Consider the following 21477-nt stretch of genomic DNA (forward strand, 5'->3'; position numbering starts at 1 on the left):
TAATAGTACCAAGAACATAAGAGTAGGATCACATTTCAGATTATCTCATGCTCTATCTACCTCATTTATGTTGGGCCGCTTGCTGAGTTAAAAATGAAGCGTCTGAAGTTGTCAATCATCGTATTTCTGTTATTGTGTATGTTTACTCAACTTCGAAAAAAAAAACAAAAAAATACATATTTTGATATACTGTTGTTTTATTTATTGATACATTGCAATAACCCTGTACATACATGGACACCGATGATTTTTCACTTTTATTTCTGAGCAGAGATGGAATATATAGTTGGAAAATACTGTAAACAACTGAGTATTTACCACGTTTGATCACCTACAAATTAAAAAGTAAAGAAGACCGTTGAAATCCTTAGTATCCTTGGAACTTAGTGCATTTCATATTCGTAACGGACTGTTCGTGGTCTAATTAGAAAGCATTCAAACTAAGGGATTACAAATTGTGTCTCTTTTTTAGAAATCCTATAAGCTCTTCACTATGGTAGGATTTCAATGAAGGTAAATTTAATTAACGTTAGCTAGTTTACTTGCCAGGGACCTTATTAATATTAATATTGTATTAATTTCATTATTATTGTGTATGTATTGAGTACCAACTAATTAATTTTGTTATTATTTTTTAATAACAGTGGGAAGGAAGGAAGTTAGACGCCTTTCACTAAAAATAAATATTAGATAATATAGTATAATAAATAGGCAAAATGGATAACAGATAAAATAATAAATAATAAAATAAAATATTAATATTAATTAAAATATTAATATAATATAAGGAATAGATAATAGATAATAAAATGGATAAAATAGAAGTTCAGATAAAGCTTTTTCAGGGATTATATTTGTGTTCAAGATCCATCGATATTTTATCGTAATAAATATAATGAAATCATCGAATCTGCACAAAATAGAGTTCCGGAACATGTCCGTGGTATATAAGTACGTGCTATTGCCAAACCTCTCAAAATGTAACAGACTGTACGTACTTCTTTTCCTATTTTTTTTTCATCCTATTTCATTTAATTTTTTTTTGTGTGATTGTTTTTTTATTGATTTTTAATCTTTCTTTTTGATTCTTCAGTTTTTGTAAGAAAATCCCTAAGAAACGAATTTGATCAAAGGATTCCTACAAAAGTTTATTATCAAGAAAATTGTACTGTCGCCTTTTTTGATTGGTTATTTTCTTGCAGTGGGACTGCTATCGTAGCGATAATTCTCTCCACACTTGAACGATTCGAATCGAGACAGGTTATACGGAAAACGTGGACATCAAAAAAACGATCGAAAGCGATAAAAGTAGGAGAGAACTCGTGTGTGTGTGTCGAAAAAAATGCGATTATTGATTGCTTTCACGAAATAGCTACCTGATTCAGGGTGGTTACGTCGCTGTTTACTTCATCATCGCTGCGCCAAAGCACGATTATGATAACCATAAACTCATTGCCGAACAGGAACAATATAATGATTTAGTGGTGACAGATCTGGAGGAATCCTACGACAACTTAGTGCTGAAGGTAGGGGTTTTAAAAAAAAATTAGAAATTTTAAATTCAAAAAATTAAGATTACTAACTTTCTAACGGAAAAATTTAAAATTAAAGACTGAAATTGTAATCATAAAAATAAGTGGTGTGTGTAGCGCAGGCGGTAAGGAGCCTGGCTGTGGCTGCACGATCGATCCACGGGTTCGAATCCGCTCTAGTGCCAACTAAGCCTTTCATTCGGAAATTTCGTTCGGAATGTAGGAAATTTTGTAGTGTCACTGTCAATCCCAGCTTTATCTAAAGGTGGATTTATCAGTTTACAAGGACGACTAAGAATCTCTGTTCTAACAAATTATATGAAACCACAAAATAACTCACAAATTTTTAAAAAAGTGTTTTATTTTATACACATTAAAACAGGTGCTAAGTCATCTACAACTATTACAACTACATAGTGTTATCAGTTTTACCAAAAAAAACGCGAGAAAAATAGGAAATAAATTTTAAAAAATATAAAAAATAGGTGCATAAAATTACAATCACCACAAATATCCTACTACATCTTTAGCGCGTTTATACTGTAGCGTAAAAACAAATAATTTAGGTCTATACAGCTATGCTATTTTTCCAACGATACTGCTCGAAAGCAAATTTTCTCATGAAGATTGACGACGATGTTATAATCCACTTAGATCGTATGATTCAACGATGGGATGCGACGGCAAATGATGAGAAGTCTATTTTTGGTCTCGTTTGGGAAGAACATCAACCGATTCGAGATCCAAAGAATAAATGGTTTGTGTTAGAAGAGTTCTGTTAATAAAATTTTAAGTGATTTTTTTTTAATTTTAAGTTTAAAAATTAGTTTAAGCTGTACTAGTGATTCCCACACATCTCGAGGAAGTAAATTTAATTTTTGTAAAAAAATGGTTAATTTAAGTATTAGTTTAAAAAATTAAAATCACTAAAAAAAAAGAAAATTGATTAAAGGATTTCTACATAAGTCCTACTTGAGTCTAGTAAATCACTCCAAAAAGGTCACTTCTCTCGGGGAAGACACAGCCGATGAATCGATAAATCGATAACTCGATGCGTCGACTGTTCATACATTAAGCAGCTTGACCTTCGTTGTATCGGAATTAAAATCAATGTAGTAAGTAAAGTTGATTAGTCAGCTCCATTAAAGTATCTAAAGGATGTCCAGAAATCCACGCAAGATTTGAATTAAACAGAAAATACACTCTTTTGCAATTTTTTAAAATCGAAACATAAAGTATATAGGATTATGGAGTGGTTATGTGTGGAATAGCACCTCGGGGGACGAATGAACTCCCAGGCTTTGCTGCCACATTCGCGCCCTTTCGTCGAAATTTTCCAGAACATTTTTGAATAAATATGCCTGAATTTTGTTGATGCAGCGTTCAATCTCCTATTTCAATGCCACCGGTGAATTTGGCCTTGTTGAAATAAAATTTAAACTACATACTACGATAAACCTGTTTGTTGACTTCCGGCAACTGTCAGGATCTGACTGTGGAAGGTTATCAGGGAATAGAAATTCGTACGAAAAAAATTCCAGGTTTATTCCTTATGAAAAATGGCCGATGAAGTTCTATCCGAATTACTGCGATGGACCTTTTTATATGCTTGGAAGAGGAGCGGTGAACAAAGTTATTGAGTACACAAAGAAGTTCGATCCATTTCCTTTTGAGGTTAGTCCTACTACTTCTAAAAAAAATACATGTCAAAGTCTGTCGCTCATCACTTCGTTGGATTCACACCTTCCAGAAAAGTTGTTGGTCACGAGTAGATCGTTAATGATCTTCAAATTGAGGGAAGCAAATAAATCTTACCGGCACGAGCACGAAATTGAAAATTAAAAAAATTATTTTAAAAATTATAAAAAGTGCGCTTTTCTTACACTTTTATGAGAGAGATAAAAAGGAAGCACCTAAAGAATTCGAAACATTAATTTACAAATTAATTAGTTAATTAATTAATTTGTAAATTAATGCTTCGAAATTGAGTTAATTTAATTTAATTTAATTTAATTGAGTTAAGTTACAATTTACAAGCTATACATAGCGAAACCTGTTCGCGCACGCATCCCGGAAGAGAGCGGGGGCATTAAAAAACAAAAAAATCAAAATATCAATGAAATTTGATAATTTCCTGAGGGTGTTGTCCACGATGTATTTACATATCCACAATGAAGTATCCTTCTTTTTTCTCAGCTCTCAGCTTCAACAAGATAAATTTTTATGATTTTGCATTAAATTAAGTTGCATATTTGATCTACACCAAAAATTCCCCGTATATAGGATGTATTCTACACTGGAATTGTTGCAACATACGCAGGTATACCAAGGGTTAACTGGTCCGACGGTGTGATCGCAACAGATGAGGTATGTGTGATTTTAACGTTCCTTCCATAAACTCATACTACAGTGAGGTTGGATCGAGTGAAAAAGAATAATTATGGGTATAAGTATGATTATAAAGTAAGTAAGGAGCGGGTGTAGCGTAATCGGTAAGAGGTTCCGCTGTGACCGCATGATCATCAAAGTTCGAATCCGCCCGAGTGCCTTCCATCAGCCTTTCCGATTTTTCCGCCGGTCGATAAATTGTCTAGACGGACGCACCCGTTCCTGCGAACGCGATGCATCCATTTCTTTGTGTTTTGGAGAGGAGACATGATAAATCCTGAGTTCAACAATTTTTCGTAGGCCCTAAAATTAGGAAAAAAACTGGATATCTACAATATTTTGCAGTTTAAATGGAAAGGAAGAATCGCTTGCGAGAACTCGTATAAACCCCTAACATTCGCCTTATATTCATTTACAACGGCAGCCGGTACTATGGATGCGTTCCGGAAATTGAACATATACAATTGTTTGTATGTACGTCCAGGAAAAATAAGTATGGATGGATTTCACTAGAAATTCTTCAGTTGAAGGCCGGTCACGTTTCTTATCTAGTTTTGTTGTATTTAGCTATCGCTCATGAACGCTTTATTGAATGTAATTTTTTTTTTCATTACTCTAGCTACAATATGAGATTTTCTACAGAAATAAACAATTTTTAGTACAATTGCGACCAGACATGAAGATGGGCACTCGATAGTTTGACTAATAATTTTTTAGCTGCATTTTCTGTAGGTAAAAGGATTTTTTTCATTTGCGATGCGATAATACGACTCAAAAACACTGCGTCAGGAGAAACAACATGAACTTTGCGAAGGATTGGGATTCCAGATTAGATTCGAGTATTTCAGCGCGACGAAGAAACAATATTTCTTATTCTTATTCAGATTCGTTTAGTGTTCATCGGGGTGGGTGTGGCGCAGTCGGTTAGAGGTCCGTTGTAGCCACACGGTCGATGGTTCGAAACCGCTCTGGCGCGAACCAACCCCTCCATCACTCCGACGTCGATAAATTGGCACCAGACTTGTCTGGAAGGATAAAAGCACTGACTTAACCAGCGACTGGCGCCCAAAAGTCATTGCATAGGCCAACCCGGGTTCCAAAACCTCAACGATTACGAATTACAGTAAAATGCGTGGGCGCCTCCCAAGTAGATTAGTACGCCACTGATTTTACCCTTTTCTATTTTATAGTGTCCACCTTATGCCGATTATTGTTGTGAATAAATCTGTGCCGGCACCGTATGACACAAACACCCTGTTATTTTTTAGTATTCGTGACAGGACCATTTAGCACTGAATACTTCATGGAACCCGCTCGATCAGACACGGTTACCACTGAATGACAACTTTCTAACTGAGTGGACCGAGTATAAAATCAAAATCTTAACCGAATCAATAACTTTTATTCAACCAATCAATAATTTTTATTCAACAAATCACTGAGCCACGAACCAACCCTTCCATCCCTCCGGCGTCGACAAATCAGAAGCAGGCTTGTCTGGAAGGATAAAAGCAGTGACTTGAACCACCTGTTGGGATGCAAACGATCCTGAATTAAAGTGAACGTGTGGGCGCATTCCAAGTAGATTAATGCGCCATTGATTTTATTTTCTTATTTTTCTTGTTTTTTTTTAAATTTATTTTCTCGCACGAACTGTCTGAATAGTGCATCAGAAAAAAAGACAAAAAAGAAAATTAAGCAGCATTCAGGATGTGTACATCGGTGCAAATTTATGTACCAATGCTTCTCAGTGGAATATAGTACGAACCACAACAGTAGCACCAGAACTCTCATATGGTTGTCTTCCAGAAGTCATGATCTCTAACCGACTGCGCCTCTAAGGACTTAGACGCATAGAAAAAAGGTGTGGAAAAGGTTTGTCCAAACGTACAGGTTCCGGAAACAGTACGGAATCACTAATGAGAGTCTCGGGCTGGTGAATAGGAAAATAAAATAAAATAATAACACAAAAAAATACAATGTGCGCAAGTAAACCAGGTTGGGCTGAATAGGATGATGCGACAACACCTTACAATTTCACAGCGGAACATTTTGAAATGTGAGATCTGCTGATATGGAGGAGGCGAGAAAGAACGAGGAATCCAGTGGCGGGATTCATCCCAAAAACTCTCCACTATATTCCCGCCACTGGATTTGGGCGGCAAAACCAAATCGATCTGTGGAGTGAACAACGTCGAGCTTGATCTACCCGTGATAATGGATTTTTCTGATTAGAAAAAAATATGCTAAGAATGCTATTCTTTGTTTTTTGATAGTAGTCACTCTTGGAAAATTTGAGCATAACGGAAAAAAAAGAAGAAAAAGAAAAAAGAGAGAAAGAGAAGCATGTTGACAGGGAGTTGTGAGCTAACGGTAAGCGATCATAAATCATCGATCGATGATCAACATGCTGGATTCACAGCCGTGTTACCTAGATCTAACCAAAACCACGGAATCTTGTGGTTTCTTTGCAAAATTCCGCTTCAGCTGTGACACGGTCCTAAATTCTCGCTTTAAGATGTCAATTGTAACCGCTCTCACTACAGGGTGGTCCACAAAAACAGTGTCGCAAAAGACTACCCGCAACTTTGCACCATTTAATCCAAATAAGAGGCTGTTTTTACTCAAAAGTCACAAAATTCTACTAAATTAGTCAAAAAGATCTCACACATCACGTTCAAGAATTTTGCCTTTAGCTTTAATGGAAACATCCAATCACTCCCGGAAATTTTTGAAAGTCCTTGCGATCATTTCCCATTCCCCATACCTTCTCCAGGACTCTTTTCAGCGATGCCACTAACTTGTGCATAAAAGAGGAGGCCTTTTGCTCTAGAATCAATCAGACAGCAAATCCAAAGGAATGAGATCGGGGGAGTATGACGGCCAGACACACACTCGTCCAGAAATCCTCCGAAAAATTCGTCTCACATCACTCGAATGTTTTCTTTGCACCGTGTGGTTGCCGCCAATCTTGCTGAAAGGTCCAGTCAATGTCCTCAGCGCGTTTTCTTTGTTTCTCGTTTCTCGACCAGAAATCTTCAAAAAATTTTACGTAGTCCGTCAAAATTCATGTAGACCCTATATTTTGTAATCAAAACAGTACATATCAACGTCTCCCGCGAAACTTGTCGAAACTTTTCGAAATGACCGTTTTAAGGGACAAATTGCCGGCAAAATGGAGAAATCGCCAACGATCGATGAAATTTTCTCAACATCCTGGCTGCATCCAAATGTCGATAGAGCATAATGTCTCTGAATTTGCGTTCGGTACTTGCTTATCTGTATTTAAATATTCAAATTTAGGGAGAAATCAGGAACGAAATTTCCGAGTTCCTAGGATATACTAAAGAGACCGCCCAGGTTCCATTGACAGTAAATTGGTGCCCGATTTTTTTGAGAATGTTCTGTTTCAAACAAAGTGTTTTTTTTTCCTTTCTTTTTTTTTCTGGTGCACTGATTGGTGCATGTGAATAAATGAGTAAACAAATAACTAAATAAATCGACAAATAAATAAATATAAAGATGAAGCGTGTGTTGTGGATGTGACGTTTTTTTTATTATCAAAACGTTCATCAAAGGACGAATAACTTGCGAGAACTCGCTTAAACCTCCAACATTCGCCTTATATTCATTTACGACGGTAGCCGATACTATGGAGGCGTTCCGAAAATTAAACATATTCAATTCTTTGTATCTACATCCAGGAAAAATAAGTATGAATTGATTTCACCAAAAATTCTTCAGTTGAAGCTCGGTCACGTTTCTCATCTAGTTTGTTAAGTTTAGCTATCACTCATGAACGCTTTCTTGAATGTAAATATTTTTTCCTCATTATTCTTGCTAGGCTGTAAAATTTTCCACAGAAATAAACAATTTCTCACACAATGGCGGTCAGACACAAAGATTGGTAACTGCTTGATCGACAAGGAATTTTTTTAAGAGCATTTTCTGTAGGTAGAAGAAATTTTCCGGAAAAAAAGAACTTAGAAGAAACATCATGACGAGTAAAAGATTGGAGATTTGCGATTAAATTCGGTGATTTAAGCGACGTAGAAGCAATTTCTTATTCTTATTCAGATTCGTATAGTGCTCATCGGAGTGGGTGTGGCGCAGTCGGTTAGAGGTCCGTCATAGCCACGCGGTCGATGGTCCGTAGCCGCCCTGGTGGCACCGTGTGGCACCAAACATCTTATTACTTTTTTGGTATTCGTGACGGGACCATTTTGGACCAAAAACTTCAAAAAATGACTTCATCCGACACGGTTCCCAGTGAATGACAACTTTCTGACTGCATGCGGCGACTATAAAATCAAAATCCCAACCCAATCAATAATTTTTATTCAACAAATCACTGATCCACGAACGCGATGCGCTTTATCCGAAATCGTAACATGCGATACTAATAAATTTACTAATATATGAAATCAGTGAATGTATAAAAAAATATATTCTACCTCGTTACCGTATCATAGATGTATACAATGTACGAAGAAAAGCAGTGGATTCTGTACAAGGATGTAAGCGACCAATCACAGCTTCTCTGCATTTTCACATTGCGATTTAACGTGACAGTAGGACAGCGGAATGTGGGTTGCCTTGTGAGGTCGTCTAAAAAAAACAAATAAATTTCCAAAGTTTGAATGAAAACAATTTTTCTTTGGAAAATTACTATACGTACAACTTGTAGTATCATCACAAAACGGGTAAACCACGATTTGACCTCTTTTAAAAAAATATTTTCGGTGGAGCCATCCCCAAATTACGAGTGCATCAACAGTCTTTTCAGTAACATTCGAAGATCCAAACCCACGAATAGCTCAAAAGATCAATACGAATTCTTCCAAGAAGCGAAATTCCATGGAACAGAATTTTTGAGGAGCTGTGACATTGGCATGAGCAGGGAGTTATTTGATTCTCCATTAAGAACATCAGGAAATTTTTCTCCTCTCAAGGCTTGCAGCAATTTTTAGTCGGTAGAAAAAAATCGTTCCTAGAAAATTTCAAAAATTGGTACATTCTATTACATCTACATGTCTACACTCCTCTTTGAGATCTATAATCATACAATTTTCTATTCAGTAAAATTCTTCAGAATGTTCTCAGTTTTTTTGCTTCTAAAGAATTTTTGTTACAGAATTCAAATCAATAATGACAGAAAAAATTACTCTTTTTTGAAGAAATCAGTTTAGGAATCACAGCTCAGTTTTTCTTTTATCGTCGGTTTAAAAAGAAGCTTAAAGTTAAGTTTAGTGCAGTAGTTTAAGTAACTGCACTCGAAGTAACGCGGAGGAGATGGCGGTTCGATTCTTGGTGGGACCGTCGGGAACTGCAACTATGAATGGTGCGAGAAAAGGTCCCACCTCAACCTCAACCCCTAGCTTCACCGAACCGCTTTAAGCGCATCCGTTTACGCAACCGCACCGAGCTTCAGGTGGTTGTGACCCGACTACACCACCCTGTATGTACCGTATTGTCATGATTACAGTAATAGGGAATAATTATAAACGGACTGTTGTAGTAAAACAAAATACTGGCTACAAGGCGTCAATAAACATCTAAACCAGCAGAAAAAGCAAAGAAAAAATCGCTTTCTGAGCTGTAGTCTGACTCAGGTGAAAGCACTTGATACTTGTACAGATTAACATTACTTCTGTTGCAAATATTTTCAAAAACTATTTTAACTCTCATTACATTCAATTTATAATTTTTTATTATTATTAACTTATTTATTTACCTTCGGTGTTCATGTCGATAGGAGTGATGGGGATTTTTTTCTATCCAAAAGTCATCTTGAATCTCATCCTAAAATCTCTGTTTTTAAAACACAAAAATAAAAAAGAAAAAAGAAAAAGAAAAAAAAAGAAGTGAAAAGAAAAAGAAGTGAAATATTACATTGTGAGCGGCGACTTGTCGGAAATGAACATGTGTCGCGTTATGAACTCGAAGTATTCCGAAACCGTAGTCGCTAGATCTCTTTGCACTCCACGGGCCTGGATCCGACACAAACATATCAGTTCTTTCGCGGCAGCCCTCAAGAAAACATTCATGAGAAATGTAAGACAAATTCTCGTTTTACAAGGGAAATTTGAAGTTTCAGCTCGAAAGTAAATCCTGTAAGAAAATTGGTTAATCCGTAAACAATATTCCCATTTTTGAAAATGACACCTTCATGCCATGGTGTAGTTGCTGTTGCTGGTTCACATGCTATTGTCAAGAGTTCTGGGAAAGAAGATCCGAAGACGGGAAACTGATAGGATTCTTTGGATGAGGATGACTGAACATATAAAAAAGGAAACGGCATGAAATCTTGATGACATCAGTTGGAAGGCATAGATCTGAGGACCAGAACGAAAAAAGATTATGGTGTGAAATGCGTCACACCGGCTCACGAAACAGAAATATCGGCAAGGAAGACGTTGGAGGCGTTTTGGGTTCTTGAAAAAAATCCTTCATTGGACAATAGGAATGGATGTTTGTCGATAACGAATGAATTCTTGTCAGTTGTACCCTCAGTGGCCTTTAACCACCTGATGTTGGTGTAGATCAAATCATCTATATCGTCGCTAGTGATCCTACACAGCAATTTTCATTCGTTTCGCTACTTTGAGCAGGAACAAGTGCGGTGCAACCAGCTGTCGGGCATCCGGTAGAACACTACGTAAGACTATTTTCAATGTAGATGGGTTCTGTTTTCACTACCTTGAACGATTATCGAAACACTGACCCAGGGTAGTGTGCTACTTGACGGGATAAACGTAGCATTGTTCCAATCAACCTCTACTTGGGCCTCTGAAGACGGTGAAAAAGCCGAAACGTCAAGCAAATAAAGAACCTCGCAGGAACACAAATAAAAAACGAAGAAATATGAGTTTAGGAGAGACGTAGTGTTTTGTAAATTATGGAATGGCGACGGATGGATGAACTCAGTGGGGCTTTAGTCGAAAATCGAACGGAAACGGCTCAGATTAGCTGGTTAGCTGAATCGTCCTCTCGGCCTCCGATGGCGCACGTGTGATGTACGTGCCACTTCCACCGGCATGTGTCAGTCAGATCACCATCGCTTCATTCTTTGACATTAATAGACTACTAAAGTTGACATTGACTTACTTGACTTGACTTAATCGGCCGACCGATATTATCGCACGACCCGGCCAGCTTATATTATTACCAAGGTGTTTTCTCTTTGAACATAGCTCTGCCCAACCTTCTCGATCTTCAGCAAGAGGTTGCACAGGATCAGTCCATTCGTCGCTATTCCATAACCTGCGTCCTTACGTCAAACCTTACGTCTCGCCTGAACTGTCTATCTACGCCGAGCCCTCAGGTCCCCTTTCACCACCTCAGTCCAGAACTTCCGTTTACGGTCGGGTAGCTTTTTGCAGCTTGAACCCGACGAATTCCTTAGAAAACAGTGAACAAGGTGCTCTGCTGGCCTCCTTGTTATGTGACCAAGAAACCGAAGACGATTTTCCGTCGCTGCTGCCGGTAGTGGTGCAAGTTGGCACTAACTAACCAATTTCTATACGATTGCAGCCTTTTCTGACGGACAATATTTTCATTCAGAGATCATAACAAGCTTATGACTCCTTTTTCTTCATCGCTAAATTTAGTTTAAAAAATAGGAAAAATTACTACAAGAAATCTACAAAAAAGTCTACAAAAAAATTAAAAAATCAAAAACAAAATCTATCTTACAGCTGATCCTGACACAATATGAACGGGTGCAAGAGGATTCAAATAAGGCGATACTGTCCCGTTGTAAACCTATAATATTGCTGTTTATTACTTCGATTCATAGATAAACAATCCTAACAAAATATTGTATGCCAGAGTTTCAAAGTCCTAACAGCTTCAGCTGTATTGACCTCAAAATTAAAAAAAAAAAACTGAAAAGGCTTAAAACACTGACCGTCCTATTGTAAACCGGCCACATTCGCTCGTAAGAGTGTTCATGCGCCCATATTTCTATGTCAACACCAAATTCATAGAAAAGCTTCTCCAGTCCATACGCATGCGTTTTAGGAAGACCAGTTCGAATCTGAAACTTGAATCCTTACTTACAGAAGCGGTTGATAAGAGCACTGCTGCTATTTTGGTATTCTTTTTAATATTTTAGTACATGACCAGCTCATTTACTTCAATTTTCGTTCAAACATTTCACTTCAAAGCGGATTTAGCGCAATCGATAAGAGGTTGCCCTGTGGCCGCACGATCGATCGAAGGTTCGAGAAACAGTCTTGGTATCAGCTGAACCCTTCATCCCTTCGAGGTCGATAAATGGATTCCAGACTTGTCTGGGAGGATAAACTCTCCGATGTTTCATTCGAAAGCAACAATGAAGCGTCAAAAATTGAGAATTTCTCGTAAATTTCCACAAAAAGTGAACTTCTGGTGGTTTTTGAAGAGTTGTCCCGAATATTATTCACACAACCACCTTCGGAGAAACTTTGCCTGTTCAAAAATCATCTCAAACGGATGACCAACGCCGTCCACTATATCTTTTATCCCTTATCTTCGCTTCAAAACATTGAAAACCAGAAAAAATTAGACTCACGATAGACTCGTATTTGGTGCAGTCGTCTCCGTCGAAATCCGAGCAGTACATTGGTCGATGACCAAATGTTAAAATCCACGGAACATTCCCTCTATTGGCGATGGCCTTCTGAAAAAAAGCACTTAAAGGAAGAGATTGGAACGAGCAACATTAGGAAGCAAAGAAAAAAAAAGTAAATAGGTCATTTCTTATGAAGAAGATCTTGTTTTTCTGCTATTTTCACAACCTGTTTGTATTGGAAACTGAGGAAAATCATGATTGATCTTCCCACTGTTCCTCTGGTCGTTTAGACCGTCACGCATAACTGGTGAGAATGCAAAAAAGAAAGAGAGAAAAGAGAAGGAAAAAGAAGACACAATAAACAAGAAAAGGTACTAACCGTTAGATCGTCGATCAAAAAATTCCATTGATTCTGTATCTGCTTCCATCCATATTCAGTTGAGAAATAGAATTCAGTTGAAAAGAAAATGAAATGAGCGTGACCAAGATCGAAACTAGAAAAAAAACTTCTTTTTTTCTGACAACGAAGTCCTTAATAGAATTTATTTTTAGGAATTTCATCCTAGAAAAAAATGAGTCCGAGATTATAAGTCTATTGTCCCTTTTAATCAATGTTCATCTCGATTCCTTTTTACTTTTTTTGCAGTTTTAATGACGGATAATCCAGGGACTAAGAATTTTTGTAGCCTTCATAATTTCAAAGTAATTTAGTGGAAGCACCAGACGTAAAGAAAAAATAAAGCATGCTTTTAGTTGTCTGTTTACCTGTACAACATGTTGTCGTCGGTTTTCGGCATCGAGAAGCGATTTGCGTAGTGTGAAAAATTCGCCGCTGCCTTAAAATACCCGATACAATTATTTTGAGAGTTGTAATTACCGAAAAGACACCCAGATTTTATTTGCTATCGCTGAATTTGCTGAGGAATCTCATTTTCCCAGAGATAAAAACAAAATCGAAGCAATAGTGTAAAAAATTAAAACAATAGTAAATTGTTGGAGTCGCAACATAGGATCCGAAATAAACCACCTCTACCCACACCACATGTACTTTTCGTTTACGATCTACGAGAGTACTACGATCATTTTCTCGAGAAAAAGTGACTTTCCCGGAAAATTTGTATGAGAATCAGAGGGTTCTTCAGGTTTCGCCAGATTTTAGATCCAAACGAAGTAGAAATTCCCAAACTATGCTTAACTGGTCACCAATCTTGGCTACAGCCCAAGCAAATCAAGAAAAAAACTACGTATTCAACATGCCAGGATTCAAGGAAAGTCGAACATGAGGAATGCTACCTGATTATTTTCAGGGTTTTTTTAGGGGGGAGGGGAGGGAGAAAGGGATGCATTTACTGGGATAATGTCTAAACAGAACGTCGAGTTAAAGAGGTTAAGGTCATCGGATGACGTCCCGACGTCGTGATCTAAAAAAAGCTTTACTTTTAACTTTACTACTTTACTTTAGGAAGTTTTAGATGTGCGGAATGGTATCTGCCCCAGACGAAACTTGAGTTTTTACGAGATATTCCTGCATGGAGCAACCCAACTGATAATTTCATTCCGATTCACAAGTCGCTTGAGAGAAACTCTTCATCTTAGGTAACCACAGAATGTTCAGATGGGACACTTGATAGAATAAACCAGGATCGAAATGTTGTTGTGTCCTGTGTCCTTTAATTGATAACCTCTAATTCACCACTACAACTCCGAGAAAACTATCGTAAAAATTACCTCATGGTTGCCTACGGCAGTCATGTAAGGCACGTAAGCTGCGATCGGTTCGATTTGACGAAAAAACTCGTCACCCACTCTGCCGTTGTCCGTATCCATATTGTAAGCAAAATCTCCTGGGAAAAAGGAAGGAAAACAGATGGGCACACCAATTTTAATGGTGGGAAAATTTTCGATTTTCGTTGAGGATATTTCGCTTTCTTCAAAAAAAAAAAACCCGGATATGTATATTTTCATGTTTGCCCGACATACCTACATGGAAGACCATATCGATATCGCCGTCCTGCGCCAACTGCTGTAATTTCCCGAGAGATCGAGCATTTTGATTCCCCAAATCCCCGAAAACGGCGATTTCGTAGCCACCGTCTGCTCGCGGCGATAGAGCGGTGAATCTGTAGAGAGGACTCCATCCATGCTCGCTGCCAACGCGATATACTGAAAAGGAAAAGAACAGCTGCTCTTCTGGAACTTTTTTTTTTTTTGGTGATAAATCCGACTTTTGTGCCGTAAATTCGAAACAGACACTGGATTCATCAAATCCTTGTTTATTTAGAAGTCAAATTAATTTAAGTTTTATTTATTTAATTTTTAATCTATTTTTAAGTCTAGTTTAAATTTGATTCATTTTTAATTCAATCCTTTCAGTTAATTTCCATTTTAACAACTTTATTAGTTTTTCAATTTTTTAATGGGAGAGAAACAGTGATCGATACTATCGTCTGAAATGATAGTTCCAGATCCAGAAGAGTACACAAAAATTTTCGTGCTTAATACGAATTTTCTTTGATCCAAAAACGAAGGCGGAGAAAAGAATTACACTACTCGAAGCATACAGAAATGTGTAGAAAAGGTTTGTTTGGAAGTGCAGGTTGTCAAAATAGAACTGGATATTTAACGATAGTCTTGGGTTAGTGAATATGAAAGTAAAAGAAAATAAGAGAAAATAAAAATAAATAAATAGAAGAAATAGATACAAAAAGATATACAATGTGCGCAAGTAAACTTGGATGAGTTGAATGAGATGATACGACAACACTTTACAATTTAACAGACGAACATTTTGAAATGTGACTCTGCTGAAATGAGGATGAGGCGGGAAAGAACGACGTTATCATCCCAAAAACTTGTCACTATTTTCCCGCCACTGGATTCGGGCGGCAAAACCAAATCGATCTGTGGAACGAACAACGTCGAGCTTGATCTACCTAATGAATGCGGATTTTTCTGATCAGGAAAAAAGTATGCTAGAAATTCCATTCTTTGCCTTTAGATCACAATTACTCTTGAAAATTTTGAACATAACAGAAAAAAAAAGCAAAAGAAAACGAGGAAAACAGGGAAAGAGATGCATGTTGATAGGGATTTGTGAGCTAAGAGGGTGAGGGATCATAAATCATCGATCGATGATCCAATGATCCATCAGATTCACTGCCGTGTCACCTAGATCTAACCAAACTACGCAATCTTTTGGTTTCTTTGCAAAATTCCCATTTCACTTGTGAGTTGATCCTGAAATCTTGCTCTCTGTAACTGTTCTCCTTACGGGGAGGTCCACATGAAGTGTAACGTAAAAACACTATCTTCAATTTTATTTTTACGATTATGATCCAAAATAAGAAGTTTTTCTTTCTTTAAAATACTCACAAAATTCTACACAGGGTCACATACTTATTACTATACTCACGTACATTTAAAATTTTAAGCTTTAACCTCACGCACTTCGTCATAAACCATGACTTGCTAACTAATAAAAATAACCAATATTGTATGACAGGATTATTTCGTGACCTTTGTTTAGATTTTCAATGGTTTTTTTTGTTTTTGCTATGTTGTTTTCTTGTTTATCTCTCTCATTTTCCTCTTATGCCTCTTCTTTTCCTCCCCGATAATTTATTGATTGATTATTATTTATGATTGATTTTTGATTTTTATCCACTGCCAATTCATCGGTCATCGTCAATCCAAAAATAATCATAGACTCACTGTAGGTTGTTCCTGGCACGAGATTTGAAAGTGTTACTCGATGAATATAGCGTCGTTTCACCTCTCCTTGTTTATCCAGAAATTCAACACATTTCCCTTCAACAACCTGAAAACGGCGAAAAAAAGTATCTTTGGAGTTTTTAAGGTTGGAAGCATTTTTGCAAAATTGGTTGTTAAATTCACCAGTGTTGGTTTTCTATCCGTGGCTGGACCGTAATTAACTAACGTCTTGCCGGGGTCGTCAAATGTCAGCCAGGTAATTACCATGTCGGTTGGAGTTTCTGAAATGGCCATGAAATAGAATTCCAGATGGAAACACGCCGATTCCTGATCAGTTTCTGGATTAAAGACATCACTCCACCATCCTGGGGTGGTGCGGGTTTCAAGTGGGTTTTGCCTGTATGAGATCGTAGATTGTGAGGAAGAGGGCGATTCCGTCCATCTCTTCCTAATTGCCGTAAAAAAAACAGCCCGGAAGATGTGGCGCGTGCACAAGGTTGGCGCGCTCCAATCGAACTCGTTGTAGAAGATAGCGCCCCGGGACGCTCGAAGCCGCATCTTCCGGAGTCGTCCTTGTCCCCATAATCTACGACCCCGTATAGGCATAATCCACCTGAAAACCTGCACCACCCCGGATTCCTGGAGTGATGTCTTTAAATGAAAATTGATTCAAAGGAGCAGTCCCACTACGTTTCAATAACCCTACACCATCTTCTCATCGAAGGAATCGTACCTCCTAAGGAAAGATGTACTTGCTCCGGTTGCCCGAAATCAGGTCCATAGTTTGGATTATTTGTTTTCCATTGAGGAATTCTGTTTGGATGAAGGTATTCGCGAGCGGTTGCGAAAGTTACCACGAGAAGTAAGTAGACATTCATCTTTCTGGAATAGAATAATATTTCTTACATAATTTTTGCATAACATACGATCTTGAATTAACGATTTTAAAGGATTTTTAAGTTTAGTTTTTGCAAATTCCTCTTCAAAGGAGTAAAAAGACTAAATCATTGTTTTATCATTAGCGGAGAAATAGAAATAACTTTGCGAGCTCTCAGAGATGATGAGAGGTGAAAAAAAAGAAATAAACTGCACGGTTAAGTGGATCTGCAAATAAGCTGCGTAACAATGTTGCGAAAGAATAGTCTGGATTATCCAGCAGCCTCAGAAGAAGCAATCGTTCGGTTCCAGACACTTATTTTTCTATGACTGAATGATATCCAGCGTTCATACTCACGTATTCTGGATGTGATCGAGCGCAAAATTCTTATTTTCATCACTATCACTTCCTTGACAATACGTGACACTTTTAATTATAATAATTAAACATAATGATGTGAAAAATTGCCAAAAAAGGCTTTAGAACGAAGAATGAATGACTTAGAAAAGAATTTGAAGAAAAACGATGTTGTTAAAAAAATTTTTATGGACTTGCATATCACGCTATGAAAAAATGGTCTGAAAATCAAAGAAGCGCTTAAAAAAGTGGTGAAGAGACTTTGTCGCAGATATTAGCAATTTGGGATTTCTCCACGAATCCCTAAGTGTAAGAGCATAGTTCAAGGCTATGAATGTGATTAGACGTTCATTTTCCCTTTGTATCGAAGGAAAAAGGGGTGAGAAACGGCCTTGTTGATCAAATTTTCCTACGATGCAACTGAATTGAGAAGCTTCAAGAAAATCTTAACTACAAATAGTCTGAGTCAGTTAGTGTCAGAAATTCTGATTTTTTCCCATTTTCTCAATATATGCAGTACCGTAACAAGGAAATTTCGTGATCAATAAACGATAAGTGAGAAAATGAGAATATAATATACATGAATAATAATAATAATAATAATAATAATAATAATAATAATAATAATAATAATAAATAATACCATATAATATGAAAACGTTAAATGAAAAATTAAAAATATAATACAGATATATAAATAATGATAAATAATAATAACAAATAAATAATACTATATGATATGAAAAATACAAATGAAAATCCTACCGCCACGCCTTTTTTTCGCTACTCTACAAAATGTATGATATAGTTAAGGCAAGAGTTCTGTAGCATTGATAAAAAAAACAAGGATATTGGGATAATGAAATCCCAGATTCCCTAAGAGCGAAAGTTTCGGGGAATACAGAAAATATGAAAGTAGACGAGAGATAGGAAAGGGTCAGAGGTATCTGGCCACCGAGCGAACGCGTGCCCAAACTGCGTCCCGTTGATAACATTGTTTGCCATGATAACAGCTGTTTACTTTGTGCTCCTTTAAAATGCTTAGAATAACGCTTTTTTCCGAAAAATAATACATCAAACGGATATTTCTTCGGTTCTCGCTCTGTATCTGGCCCTATTCTCTCTTTAATAACGATTGGATAGGGAGTTATTAAAGGTTACATAAATATCTCCCCGTGGTGAAGAGAAATATACTCGTTAAGGACTCAAGGAAAGAAATTAGAGGACAAAGTACATGTTTCACAGAAATAGGAAATGAAGAAAAAAGTATAAAAGTTTGAATTTCACTCATATAACACTATCGTGTAACACTAGTAACACTATCGTGCCTTGTGTAGGGCTATATCGATTCTAAACTTGGCCAAATTAAAAAAAAAAAATAAAAATGAAAAATTGAAAAAGTATCCTAAAACTATGAAATTATAGAAAATTTTTGTGTATAAAAGAATAAAAGGTCCGGCGTTAATCAATCCGCTTGAGATGTCCCACCGTGTTCAATCCAATCCAGAATCTTTTATTAACACAATGTTTTTATCCTCCCAGAAAAGTCTGGCACCAATTTATCAACTTTGGATCGATGTGGAACTTAGATGGCAGTAGGGCAGTTTCGAACCATCAATCGATCGTGCCGACACAGCGGAACCTCTTACCGACTGCGCCACATCCGCCCACAATTATAATTGCTTTGTGGGATTGTGTTACTTGGTCAGTTTATTAACTCTGGAACTATTTTTATATGGTAGGGTAAAGATAGAGAAAACAAACAAGGGAACAAAAGCAGAATTATTGTCAAATTCTTCACAAAACCCGGGAAAAAACATTTGAAACACTTTGAAATCCCTCAACTGACGTTTTTATCCCGAAGCGTAATGGAAAACGTTGCCGCAAAGAAGGCGAAGATGTTACGGCGACTAAACAAGGAACGAAGACAAGAACAAAATTGAGCTAGGATTTTTTAAAGGATCCTTTCAACGAAGGCAGCATAGGTTCATTCCATGTAATGATAGTGTTTGGAAGGTGGCCCACTGATGTTATACGGAAATTCATGTAAAATTTTATGTAACTTTTTAGACATAATAAAAAACGTAAATATAAACATTGAATAATAATAACATAAATAATAATAAATAATAATAAATGATAATAAATAATAAATAATAATGGTAATTAATGATAACAACAATAAATAATTAATAAAAAATAAAAAAACAAATAATAATAAAACTAACTAACTAAACATAAAAAACAAATAACAAAAAATAGTATTAAAAAAATAATAACTTAATAAAAAAACAAGAAGTTTTCTAGACCCATCACGTGTTTTTAATATTGAATATGTTTGTGAGCTTCAGCAAAGGCCATAAAGATGAAAACTCAGGATGCGACAAAAACAAATAACGAAGTTATTTTAGTAACTCCGGGCTGGCTCAGGGTGTGATGTTATCCAGATACTTGTGAAAACTTAAAAGAAGGTGCCAACAGGCATAAAGTGTAAAGTGATGTAAAGTGTCAGCCGTCAACCAATCCGCTTGGGACGCACACGCGTCGCGTTCTCTTCGATTCAGAATCATTTCAAGGGTTGCCGATGTGTGAAGTAAGTGCATTTATCCACCCAGACAACCCTGGTACCTATCTATGGACTCTGAGGAGATAAAATGAATGAAAGGATATGAAAGTTTGGTTGACTCTGAGGCGGTTTGGAACCATCGATCGATCGTAGAGTCAAAGCGGAGCCTCCTACCGACTGGGCTGCACACCCACCTACTGCCGTAAGAAGTTTTTATTTTTGCAATACAACATAAAATTAAAATTACCATTGATAACTACAATGAATTGTCGGAATTTGATTACTTCTGCCCAGCGAAACGATTCATTTTCCAATTTTATCTTCTATATTATTTATTTTGACTTTTTTTTAGTAAGAGGACTGTTAAAAGACCACCTAAAACTTCGAAAACGGCGATTTTTTCGAAGAAAAACAAGGATTTCATTGAAAAACAAGAAAACCGTAGTGTTCTGGGCCTGGGAAAAGGTATTCGTGTCAGGATTCCTCATCTTCTGTAACAGGAGAATGACCTGCCTATCCACCACCCATTACGCTTTGAAGGGAAAGTCTTGTTGTGTAAAATTTTGGCGAAATTCTAGTGAGTTCTGCTCCATTTTGTTTTTGTTTTATGGTACATATTATTCAATTTATTTATTATTTTGTGTAGGTGTTTTGATTAAATAAACAAATAAATTGTCGAACTAATGTTACAGGTAAAGGTGTAAATAAACAAATAACTGAATAAATAAATTCTCATATTACAGGTAAAGATGAGTTGCTTAAAAAAAAGAGCACAACTGTGTATTCAGCTTACCATTGAGAAAAAGGCTAGAATGACATCCACAGAACCTTCCACCATAATCAATTACCGTAGTTCCTTGGTCTGGGCACAACTCCTGACACGAAGAATGGTGAATTTGTTAGAAGACGCGAATCTTGATCGTTGCAGAAAATATAAATAAAATTTAAAAATATATTAATGTATAATATGTATAATAATATGTTATATACATTATTGTTATAACATATAACATTTATTTTTTATTTATTAACAACAACAAAAATCCCGAATCTACGAACTTTGTGGAGACCTACGAGCTAGTTGAAATTTACCCAGCTCATTCACATGAAAATAATCTGGGAAATTAGGAACGTTAATGTAATTTAATTTTCTTATAAATCATCTATTCGATCTATTTACTAACCAAAAAAGAACTATTCGTAGGTAAATATTATAATCATTATAATATCGTGTCTGTTACCGGCCATACTCGTTATTGCCGGTAATCCTCAATAGATTACAGAGGAGTTCGGCGAATACGATGCGGATTTTATCGCTCTTTTCCAAAGTTCAACTTTTGTTTAGGTATGTTCTGTTCTGTTATGAAAAGTGTCATTGAAATTTAACTAATTTTAACGATTCATAGTTATTATTTTAGTAAATCCTCGATTTTATTACTTCATCATCTCAAGCGAAGCGATATCTCTGAAATAGTCGATAAATAATCGTTCT

At 36.6% G+C, this 21477-nt stretch overlaps 2 protein-coding genes across 3 annotated transcripts; one reads left to right on the forward strand and one right to left on the reverse strand.

Annotated features, from left to right (window-relative positions):
• Positions 1-934: 934 nt before the first annotated feature.
• Positions 935-7167, forward strand: RB195_012758 (uncharacterized protein; the record flags this gene model as incomplete). Of its 2 annotated transcripts, XM_064202280.1 has the most annotated exons (8): positions 935-951; positions 1203-1308; positions 1386-1526; positions 2099-2289; positions 3074-3206; positions 3816-3899; positions 4266-4394; positions 7078-7167. In XM_064202280.1, 8 exons carry the CDS (start codon positions 935-937, stop codon positions 7165-7167), a joined length of 891 nt encoding a protein of 296 aa, XP_064058161.1. The 2 variants fall into 2 exon arrangements, with proteins under 2 accessions (XP_064058161.1, XP_064058162.1); XM_064202281.1 differs by lacking the exons at positions 935-951; positions 1203-1308; positions 1386-1526; positions 7078-7167 and adding an exon at positions 5189-5262 and having other exon boundaries at positions 2153-2289; positions 4266-4386.
• Positions 7168-8449: 1282 nt separating this feature from the next.
• RB195_012759 (uncharacterized protein) lies at positions 8450-17063 on the reverse strand (the record flags this gene model as incomplete). Its single annotated transcript, XM_064202282.1, has 13 exons — positions 8450-8528; positions 9655-9722; positions 9813-9950; positions 11616-11684; positions 11830-11958; positions 12475-12582; positions 12854-12968; positions 13240-13310; positions 14203-14318; positions 14455-14637; positions 16186-16291; positions 16369-16466; positions 16919-17063. The coding sequence occupies 13 exons, from the start codon at positions 17061-17063 to the stop codon at positions 8450-8452; spliced, it is 1425 nt and encodes a 474-aa protein (XP_064058163.1).
• Between the last annotated feature and the right edge of the window lie 4414 nt (positions 17064-21477).

This window comes from Necator americanus, chromosome V (assembly GCF_031761385.1).
Source record: "Necator americanus strain Aroian chromosome V, whole genome shotgun sequence".
NCBI classification, from domain to species: domain Eukaryota; kingdom Metazoa; phylum Nematoda; class Chromadorea; order Rhabditida; family Ancylostomatidae; genus Necator; species Necator americanus.